Genomic DNA, 11,556 nt, shown 5'->3' with positions numbered 1-11,556 from the left:
TCTAACAACTTATTCTATAGAGTTGAGGTTTCAGGACGACAACCTTCTTCCTTTCATTTTTAAGAATAGTCTATAGATCCAAAATAGACTACAGGAAAAAAAAAAAGAGAAATGAAAGAAATCTCTTGTCACCCTTAGAACTACTGAGCTCTAAACTCAAGAGATAAATTTTAAGTTGAAAAATTAAAAGAGAGAGAGAAGAGGCAATATAAAAACCCCTACAATGTAGAAGAAATTAGACTAGTTTAGTTTTCTTTAATATCTCCTTTAATAAGACATTACAGCACACAACTGAGCCCCCAGTGTGTCAGTTAAACAGGGGATGTAGATCCATACGAAGGAGAATGGAAACAAGTTTAATCTTAACCCCATTCCTTTTGGCAACTAATGGAAATACAGAATACAATGGACCAATTCTCTCAGTGTATTTTATCAAGTCTTTGAAGACACCATAACAGTTTTATAATAAACTTTGTTGGGATCTGTTAAAGAATCTTCAAATTGAATAACAAGGACAGTTAAGAATTTTAATTTCTCCTTTATAGCAGATTTAGCTCAAACACAATAAAGAGGGGATTGTACTAATAATCCTCACATAGAGGATGAGAATGCAGCTATTCCCATCACTGAAATATACTTAAATATGATGTTTTCAGCTGCTTATAAAAAAGAGTTAAATACAAGAACAAAAAGCTTTTATTCTGAATTAGAGTTAAACAAATGAAAAAAAATTAAACAAAAACTTGTAAGCGGTTTTTAAGTGATTTGTTGCTAAACATAAAGATACATATGTTCAGAGCACTTTAAAAAACTTTTAAATTGTAATTTAACCATAACTTCTATAATACCCACCACAAGCAATTAGGCAAACTCTAATGTTCTGGTAATCAACATATAGGGAAATAACATATTAAATCTGAAACTCAGGAAATTAAATACATGAAAAAAATCATTAAAGTAATAGTATAAGAATAGGAATTGCTAAGAAACTATCACCACTGACGATTTTCCTTAAAAATATCTTATTTTAAACTTACAGTGAAGACAAACAAGGTGGGCAGAATATGCACAGCTACAAAACAAATGCAGCGATGAGTTGCAGCACAAGGAGGGAATGCATTTTTTAATCCACAGGATCAGATTTGTGGCTCTAAACAATTACCAGGAAATATTTGAGTGTTCTTCCTATTATATTAACTTTAAAATTTCAACTGAGTTACAGCAGTTTCACTCATAAAGTTAATAGCTGACAAAAGCAAATTAGAAGAACCCTAAAATTAGTCTCCCTTAACTGGGTAGGATTTACCTCATCCATCTGAACCAACCCATTTCCCCGTCCCTGGAACCAAATCAATCTAGATACTGGCCTATTTTAATACTTTCTAGTTCAGACGGAAGTCATACTGTACACAGTCTTTGATTTTAGGAAGCAGCACAAAGTAAACTCCTAAAATCAATGACTCAAAAAGGAAAGGAGGGAGAAGGTTCTGGGAATTAACCCAGCCACAAGTTATTCCAATCTTACTGTTAATGCAAAATTCATTCTAGAATTGGTCAAATCATTAACTTCCAAAAACTCCTCCAAAATTATGCGTTTCAATTTCAAATGAAAGAATTTGAAGCCTTTTCAAAGAATCCAACATAATTTATAAAAGATAAATCTTTACCAGTTCACACATGTTCCATCATATTTTGTAATAAATGATTAGGCTTACTGATTATTTCATTATGACACATACTTCAAAACCTAGTTTTTCAGAAGGGCTTACTAACGATCTAACCACTTTAGAAATTTATCACGTATCTACAGGGTGTACCTGGCTGGCAGCTATAGCCAAGTCATACAGCAAGTTGAAATATTCCAACCTCAAACATAGGAAACAATCAGAGGGGGAAATGACACATGATCGCAATATACTAAGGCAGCAGGTAAGTCATTCTTCTAGATCAGCGGCTGCCAATAAAACTGTGTTCACAAATTTAATGAATGAGTCTGCTCTAGTTTAACGAACCTGCCACTGAGCTGAGAGGGAGATAAGAATTGCGCTTACAATTCTAGCTGATGAATTCATTAGATTTTTATAAGGCAAATAATGTGGAAAGTTAGAACAGAATTTCTAGAACCATTTATCCTGTGATGTTGTAAAATCAAAGTACTACTTTATTAAATGAGTTATTTTACACAATATGAACATCAATATAATTACAATTGTAAAAAATTTTTTATAACAAGGATGGACTGATTTTCAGATTTCCAAATTAGAGTCAACTGTACATTTACACAGAATTGTCTTTGCATGAAGCCCAAAAGGGAACAGCATAAAAATGAGTGTTTCTGTAGCCCCTTTATTTTTGCTGATCAACAGTTTGTTAGAAAAGCAGCTGCAGGTTTGTTACCTAAGGTCTGAGACAGTAGAAGAGTCAAAGGTGTCATGAATTCACCTATAAAACATAAGCAAAATTTTCTGTGAAGGTAAACATTGCACAAATGCAACTTATACACATTTCAAATGCCTAAGGAAAACAAACAAACACATGCCTAAACTACCAACTTAGTCTGACAGATCTGCCAATGGGATTTTATAAACTGAACTTTGATTTACTTAAAAAAAAAATTCTCACACCAACATCACAACCATTTATGAGAAAAAAACTCTAACATACAGAAAATATAACCTGATTATTTTCAAGCAACTACCAAGATTATACAATGTACCTACATTTTGCCCTATATTTTAACGCACCTGGAAGTTCTGCTAAGCACTGTTATAGTAAGATACCTGCAAAAGGCACTCAGGAACGTTGGTCTGCATCATTTCTCTGAGCAAGACCCTCAATACCTTTGTAATAGTTATTTTCTTTAAGCTTACATGTCATTTCCATTCTTGGACCAGAGTTGGTCAGCCTCCCTCCATCCCCCTAGTAGAAAATAGAACTTCTATGTAGTTAGGAACTTCTATTTCATCAGGATATGGTCTGGGAAAATGGACTTTTAATAATTTTAAAATTAAACATTAACTGAAAAATAGGAAGCAATAAAGTCAGCTAGAAGGTAAAAATCAACTTCATAGCTACAGAAAACAATTTTGTTCTTGTATACAAGCCGGACAGTAACAACAACGAAAAAAGTCAATTACCTGTAAACAACTTTATGCCTGGACATCAGCCAATTCTGGAGGAAGTGGAGTCTTAGGATGCTTGCTCTCAAAGTGCTGCTTGAAGGTCTTAGGGTCTGGCATTTGTGTCTAATTACAAAAATTGTACAAAAAAGGAGTTAGAGCTTATTCATAAATGTGTAAACATTTTAAAAATCCTGAGCCTGCTTATAATAGATAATTGCTGTCATATAAAAAAAGACCATGTAATATAGAAATTCCTAACATATTCCCACATTTCACATTGGGGTGGTCACAGAGAATGAAGAATACTGCTTATCTAACAGCAAATAGGTAGCTTATACTGAACTATTATTATGTTAAGCATGTTACCTGAATTCTCACTGAACCTTCATAGTAATCTTAAATTAGTTCCTACTATCCTCATTTTACTAAGGAAATTAAACCCTAGAGCTTAATTTGCCCAAGACCTATGCTTTAGCCTAGTACTAGGTACTGTAGCTCTCAAACATTACACTATTCTGTCTTCCCTAGGCAAGATCCAAGCTCTTTTATGCATTAATTGGGTGACCCTGTGCAAATGATATAATCCCCATGACAATTTATTCTTCTGTAAAATGAATATAATAAAAGTCCTTTATCTCATTGGGTTGTTGTGTGGATTAGTGGGCTCATACATATACAACACCTGGATCAGTGGCTGGCACCTGAAAGCACTCAATAGCAGCTGCTATAATTATTCTTCAAATCTAATAAACACATTAATTCTAGTAAAAGCCCTCAATATGAACAAACTCTAGTTTTATAGACATCCTAACTATGGACTTAGTAAAAGGAAAAAAAGCCCATCATGTAACAAGAGTGTTATTCACTGGTATCTTACATAGTTTTACTGAGCTCTAAATTAAGACTGTGGATCTGACTTCTTTACAAAGTTCAAGTGTATTGTTTTCCCTTAAGAAGGCATCTTTATTCTCCTTGAGGAAAGGAACTTTGCTTTGTTCACTCCTTTTCCCAACACCTGGAAAATAGCCTGGCCACAGGAGCCATTCAATAAAATATTTGTTGAATGAAAGATGGAGTACTAAAATAACCAGCTCTTAAACCTACTATTTCAGTAAAGCATTTATTTTGCCATGATTGCAAAATTTTAACCTATACAAACCAATCTCTAATGAAAAACTGTGCAGGGGAAAGCTATGTCTTTCAATTTCCCTTACCCTACAGACAGTGCAGGTATATATTAAGGCAGCTTTGGCAGCAGCCTTTTGGTCATGTCCTTGTTTCTTCTTTTGTCCGGCTTGCTTTTTGGCATTTTTCTGCTGAGACTGAATCTTCTGCTGTCCACGAGCCATATCTAAAAACAGACGTTGAGGCATTAGAGTGATTTATTTACTCGAATACAGAGTAAACTAAACATAATACTCTCAGAGTTGACAGCTTAAGTTTCATAGAAACAGTTGTTAATCAAAATGTAGGCGTTTCATAACCCATGGACACAGACAATAGTGTGGTGAAGGCCTGGGGTGTGTGTGTGTGTGTGGGGGGGGGGGGTTACAGGCTAGAAGGGGTCAATTAGAAAAAAAAAAGGGGGGACATCTGTAATACTTTCAACAATAAAGTTAGAAAGATGTATGGGTTTTCAAATTCTCACATACAATGCTACTAGAGAATAACTAGTACAATCACTGTGGGAAAACTGTCGGTAGCTATACCCTACAATTCCACATTGGTATATATGCAACAGAAATGCAAATGTATGTACACCAAAAGACACAGTACCAGAATGTTCAGAGCTACTGTTTCCAACACTGGAAAAAATCCAAATGTCTATTAATAGAAAAAAATCCCAAACTGGAAAGAATCCAAATGTCTATTAATAGTAAAATGGATACATAACTTGTATATTTATACAATGAAATACTATGCAGCATTCAAAAAGAAGAAACTATGTTACAGGAAACAACATGATTACATCTCAGTTTTAAAGGAAAGACACACAAAAACAAAGAACATATATTGTATAAAGTTCAAAACAGGCAAAGCTAATCTGGAAGGTTGTGAATGGGAAGAGCATGAGGGGGATTTTGGGGTACTGATAATGTTCTACATCTGGATCTGGGTAATGGTTACACAGGTGTGTACATTTGTAAAAATCACTGAGCTACATACATATATACCTAAGACTTTTGCACTTTACTATATGTGATCTTTAAGAGTTTACAAAAGAAAAGTTTAGCCTCCTTCCTCAACCATTGGTTTGGTCACTTTGCAGAGGTACTTTCCCCTTCCAGTATTCACTGTTGTGACCTGAGACTTACAACTTGAAGAGAAATAAGAGCTGTCATCTAATGCCTCTAAAGGAGATCATAAGAGCAATGGGAACTGTTCTCTTAAATACTTAGGTTTCAAAAAACTACAGTGCTATTCTAAATCTTCCTGAAAAGTTGGTCTTTGCAGGATTACTGGACAAATTATTAAATAAGATTAAATTAGTTCCCAATTGAGAGAATAACCCTTATAAAAGGGGAAAGGATACTTACATAAAAATGAAAGATACCTCTTTCTACTACTGGTGGATTATAAATTTTTATTTATTTTTTTAAAATATATGTATATTTTTTTTATTGATTTCAGATAGGAAGGGAGAGGAAGAGATAGAAACATCAAGGATGAGAGAGAATCATCGATCAGCTGTCTCCTGCACGTCCCCCACTGGGGATCGAGCCTGCAACCCCAGGCATGTGCCCTGACTGAGAATCGAACCGTGATCTCCTGGTTCATGGGTAGATGCTCAATCTCCGAGCCACACTGGCTGGGCTAAATTTTAAACTTTTAAATTATTGCAGGACATGAACATACAATGGATCTACCTCAACTTCACCAGAAAGGAGTGCTGGCTTTTTTCCTGACTGGAACCCTAAATAGTTAATGAATATAAGGTCAAAGCATTTCATAGAAACACCTGAGCTTCTCTCAAAAAGGGAAACTGAAAAATACACCAATTGGACAAGTTCTCTCCAGCTTTAAAAACTGACCTGAACGTCAAATAAAATATAGAGGAGGATCAGTGCTTTTCTAAGAAGCCAGATGGATATTTTAACAAATTACAAACATGTTTAGCATGTTAGCCTAACCTAAGAACCCTATTCCTACCAAATAATGGCAAATATTACCAGATGTGTTAGTCCTTGAAGATTAAACTTCCATTTTTGTGTGTTTTTTAAACCCAATTTTGGAAACCATTTGGCTTGGAATGATTTTTTTAAGTGCATGTAAGTTCAAGTGATATGGCCAGCTTACAGACCTATCCCCATGGAAACAGATGTGGACGCTTACATATTATCTGGATGACAGGTATTCAATCTTTATGTGCCCAAACGGTTGTCAGGTTGTCAGGTCTCAGTGTCCTGGTATCAGTGCCCGAAGTTAGAACACCTCAGTCCTCTCTTGCATCTGAGCTCCTCCCCGCATGTGTGCTCTGTATGTTAATACACTGACGGTGTGGGTAACCTTTTAATCTCGCTGCAGTGGAAAACACGTCAGATGGCAGGCCACTACCTACAGAGGCTTCTTTGATACCTAGAAGTTATTAGCTATTTTGATAACCCTTTCAGGCAGTCATCTGTACACAGCAGTGTCATTAGATACACCTTATTTTTTTTTTGACTTTTGTATTTATGACTTCTCCTAACAGAACATGACACAATAGATTTAACCCATTTTCCCTTGTATCTCAAACGAACCAAAAAGCCATTAAAAGCTTTAATAAATAACAAGGCTGTAGTCACTTTTCCTGACTTTTAAAACTTAAGGCCAGGTAAAGGAAACAGAATCAAGCAGTCTAACTTCGTGTGTGTGTGTGTGTGTGTGTGTGTGTGTGTGTGTTGGGGGGGAGGGGGGTAGGCCCCTAACTTCTAACAATATACTGCGCCGATTTCCTTTCTGAAAGCAGAAATGCAAACCAACAGGCCACCTGCTTCTGGACAACAGCTCCATTTAGGACTTGCTCAGGCCCATCGAATCTTCTACAAAATCTTATGCATAACTGCTCCTTGGTTCCATGCGACAACACGGGGGGCAAGAAGTCCTTTCCAAATACCTAAAGGCTGGTGTTTTTAATGGAACCCGTGTGGTGTGGCTTTTCTGCAGGGGCTGCAGAGAGGGAAGTAGTAGAAAGAATAACGAGCTCTTTTGAAACGAGGAGCCCTTACCGGAGGCAACAAGTAAGCACTGCCCCCAAAAGACTCTCTTCAAAACCAAAACCAGAACCAGAATTCGTAGGGACGAGATTGTGGATCCAGGAAGTAGGCTCATTCTCCACCACCATCTGAAACCCGGAGGCCCGTACAGGGGCCAGCATGCAGACCCCGGCTGGCAACTCCATCCTTTTGTGGAGGGGAGACGACGGATGAAACAGCATCGGGACTCGGGTCTATTGCACCAACACTCCACCGAGCTCAGCTGCAGGCTGGCCCACCTGCCTGCCTCCCCAAACCCGCCTCTCCCGCCTCCGGGAGCCGCCGGAGGGCCACACCGCCCCCACCGACCCTCCACTCCCCTCCGCACGACCCCGGCCCGGGACGCGCCTCCCCGAGGCCTTGACGGCCCGAAACCCGGCCCCCTCGGCAACCGGGACACCCGGCGGCGAGAAACCGACCAGCTGCTGTCGCCAGGGGGTAAGGTTACCGCTCAGCTCCCGCGGCCGGCCTGCGACCCGGCCACCTGCAGGGCCTGGCAGGCGCCGAGCTTCCCCTCCTTCCCGCGGCCCGCGCCGGGGCACAACCAGCCCGGCCGCCCCCCGGGAAGCTGGGGAGGCCGGCGGCCCCTCGTGATCCAAAGCGACCCTCACACTCCCCGCCGACCCCGCTGGCGAACGCCCACCCCGGTCCCCCACCAGCGAACGCCCACCGCGGTTCCCGGCGTCCTGCGGCGTCAGCGTCGCCCCCACAGCCGCTCACCCGGGCCGGGACAGTCTTCCGTCGGAGAGACCTGGCAGCGCAAAGGGGCCGGGGGAGGTGTCCGGAGGCAGAGGAAAGGGGAGCGCGCCCAGCACCGCTTCGGTCTCCTCCACCCACCGAGGAGGGGAAAGAGGAGAGACCGGAGCACAACAGCCCGCGCCTCGCGCCGCCGCCGCCGCGCGCGCCCGCCGCCGCCTCAGCCTTGGGAAGGCCACTGAGCCTCGTGCCCGCGCACGCGCGAAGCTCTCCCAGTCGCCCCAAGCCCGCCCGCCCGCTCCTCGTAGCCCCGCCCACTCGCCTTCCGGCAGCGGGCTCCTCCCCGCCCCGCGCGCACGCCTGCGCCTCTTCCGGTCGCGCCGGCCAATGGCAGAGCTCCCCTATTACATAAGCGCGGAGGGGCGGGGCCTGGCGGCGGGGGCCGGCCCAGCGGGACAGGAACTGCAGGGGACGTTGCTTTCAGCCCGGGCGCCCTTACCTTCCCTCCAGCCTTCTCAATGCGGGCCCCTACTGCGGGCCCTGGGATCCGCGTGATCTCGGTTCTGGCAGGTGACGGCCCGCAGCGTGTTTCCCAAGCCGCTCGCTCGCTCACTTACTCGGGTGGCGGCCAGGCCTCAGCCCCCGCGTCCCTTCTCTCGCGCCTCCGCGGCGGTGCCCTCACGTGCACCAGGCGGGGGAGGGGCCGAAGCGGAGCGCCAGTGCCGGGCGACGGGGGTCAGCGGCTGGGGAGCCCGCCACCCGCGCACGCTGCCGCCCCCGCCCTCGGTGAGGCCGGCGGGCCGGGCGGCCTTTAACGGGGCCGCGCCGCCTTTGTTCTCTCATCAGGCGCCCTGCACCTCATCCCCACCGGAACCCGGTTACTTGACCAGCCTGAGGTTTCAGGTGAGGTCAGGACGCAGCCTGGCAGCCGCAGTGAAGCCCGCTGGCTCGGCCTCCCTGACCGGTGTAGGTGACGACGAACAATACACCGGCTTGCTAACAGCTGGGAGAAGGGTTACGTTTGTTTTTCTGTCTTGATTTGCGGGCCGCTACATTTAACTTCCAAAATCTACCAAGAGCGGTGGTGCTTGCAAAGGGGATTATATCCGCTGACTTACCTGGGAACGGCGTTTGCCACAGTGGCTCTATTCTGCAGATCCCCTACCCCCCCAGCGGTTCTCAACCTGTGGGTCGCGACCCCTTTGGCGGTCGAACGACCCTTTCACAGGGGTCGCCTAAGACCATCCTGCATATCAGATATTTACATTACAACTCGTAACAGTAGCAACATTACAGTTACGAAGTAGCAACGAAAATAATTTTATGGTTGGGTCACAACATGAGGAACTGTATTTAAAGGGCCAGAAGGTTGAGAACCACAGAGGCTGCCCACACATTGCTTTGTAGTTAGATCTGACAACAACAGGGGAAAAAGGAAGCCTTTGCATTTGACAGGCTCAGCTTGCTCATAGCCTCCACTCCCCCAAATTTGCCTGTTAGCGCCCAGGACACGTTAGTTGATGTTAGTATATACAGCTCCAGTGACCTGGACTGTGTTATTGATATCTGGGTTAAGATAGCCCGGAAGACGTTAGCTGCTCATTGCTTTTGGGTGGCATGCAGTGATCTGGTTGTTCCTTCCAGCCTTATCTTGCCTTTTCATTCTCCTTTCAGCTCCTCTCACCTCCACTTTTTTACACCTTTGCTCCTATACTGCAGTTTTATTTATTTATTTATTTTTATTATTTTTTAAAAACATATTGTTATTGATTTCAGAGAGGAAGGGAGAGGGAGAGAGAGAAACATCAATGATGAGAGAGAATCATTGATCACCTGCCTCCCGCATGCCCCCCACTGGGGACTGAGCCTGCAACCCCCGGCAGAGGCCCTTGACTGGAATCGAACCGGGATCCTTCAGTCTGCAGGCCAACGCTTTGTCCATTGAGCCAAACCGGCAAGGGCTATACTGCAGTTTTAAATCGTATGTTTAAATTTTTTGTTAATCTCTCTCTGCAGGACTCAAATGTAAGCTCATTTTCATCACTCTGGACCCAGTTGTCTAGCCATGTGTTAAACATCATAGGCGCTGAATAAATGGATATTGAGCAAACTGGATGTGTTTAAAGGAAGCAGGACTTTTCTTAGCATATTGTGAAGCTATAGCTTAATCCTGAATTGCCACCATAATCAAAATAACTGTATTAACTTGGCTAAGAGGAGGTGGATGGGGTACGTGGAGGATCTATCGAGGGGGAATCCAAAGAGCTGTGTGTGTTTAGCCGTGAATGAGAGTGGGCAGTGGAAAGGGATAGAGCCATCTGGCTGGCAGGATGTCCTTTTAACTCGAGAGGTGATTTCTGTTGTGAAGTGGGATTAATGTGTCACTTGTTACCAAGGCCCAGGTGAAATATCCATTAAAGCCAGTGGTTCTTACATTTTTAAGTTGTACCACCTTTGATAATCTGGTAAAAGCTATGGACTTTGCCCCAGAAAGTTCATGTACATATAAACATGTCCCCACTGGTAGGTTTTCTCAACCTTGGGCTATTTACACTTTGGGAGAACTAAAAATGTCTCCAGACACTGCCAGATGTGCTCTGGGGGTCAAAATCTCTCCTGGTTGAGAACCTCTGCTTGGATATGGTATTATGGTAACTTTATATGTAAAAAAGAGAGAGAGAAAGAAAGAAAGAAAGAAAGAAAGAAAGAAAGAAAGAAAGAAAGAAAGAAAGAAAGAAAGAAAGAAAGAAAGAAAGAAAAGAGAGAGAGGGAGAAAGGTAATATTTAAGATCTGTGAAGTGACAAACAGTAAATGAAAGATGAATTAGTATTACTACCAGCTGGTGTCTTAGAGAAATGTGACAGCAAATATCCTATTTTGTAACTAGTCTTGTAGGACTAGTTCATTTTTTTAAACTGTGTGCATGTATTACTGATAAAACTAAGTAACAAAATGATTTTTATTTCTAATAATTGTCTAACCGTGTTTGTTTCTAGGCATCTGTCTGTATGGCTTCACAGTGCTCAATGCTTCAGAGAGATGGATGAATGAGGCCAGGCATTATCATAAGCCAGGTATTCTTAGCACCCTGGGCATCTCCCTGTAATTAGAGTCTCTATGTTTCATTCCAGGTAAGGGCTTGCCTAGGTGTCTACTATTTCATTTTTTTCTAATTATTTGCATACCATCCTTATCATTAGACTCTCAAGCAGCTGAACAAGCTATGGAAAAAATAAGTTCCAAATTTAGCCCTGGCTGGGTAGCTCACTTGGTTAGAGTACCATCCTGATACACCAAGGTTTAGGGTTTGATCTTTGGTCAGGCACATGTAAGAATCAACCAATGAATGCATAAATAAGTGGAATGACAAATTAATGTTTCTCTCTCTCCCTCTTTCTCTCTAAAATAAAAAGAAAATCAAATTTAATGTGCCTGCCTTGCTGTTTTTCCATTATTACTCATTTAAAATATTTTTGCCAGCTATTTATTTAAGTTGAGATAT

The 11,556-nt window shown here is 42.4% G+C and overlaps 1 protein-coding gene across 2 annotated transcripts; it reads right to left on the bottom strand.

The window, feature by feature from the left end:
• Positions 1 to 249: 249 nt before the first annotated feature.
• On the bottom strand, positions 250 to 8,272 carry ZNF706 (zinc finger protein 706). Of its 2 annotated transcripts, none has more exons than XM_006101867.3 (4): positions 8,028 to 8,272; positions 4,337 to 4,473; positions 3,138 to 3,245; positions 250 to 2,442 (listed from the first exon to the last, which is right to left on the bottom strand). In XM_006101867.3, exons 2-3 carry the CDS (start codon positions 4,469 to 4,471, stop codon positions 3,150 to 3,152), a joined length of 231 nt encoding a protein of 76 aa, XP_006101929.1. In that variant the 5' UTR covers positions 4,472 to 4,473; positions 8,028 to 8,272; the 3' UTR covers positions 250 to 2,442; positions 3,138 to 3,149. The 2 variants fall into 2 exon arrangements, with proteins under 2 accessions (XP_006101929.1, XP_006101927.1); XM_006101865.3 differs by having other exon boundaries at positions 8,078 to 8,272.
• Positions 8,273 to 11,556: the final 3,284 nt, after the last annotated feature.

The sequence above is a fragment of the Myotis lucifugus genome, unplaced genomic scaffold (genome assembly GCF_000147115.1).
Source record: "Myotis lucifugus unplaced genomic scaffold, Myoluc2.0 scaffold_385, whole genome shotgun sequence".
NCBI lineage: Eukaryota > Metazoa > Chordata > Mammalia > Chiroptera > Vespertilionidae > Myotis > Myotis lucifugus.
Note: the sequence above shows the minus strand (reverse complement) of the source record. Positions and strands in the feature narration are given on the sequence as shown.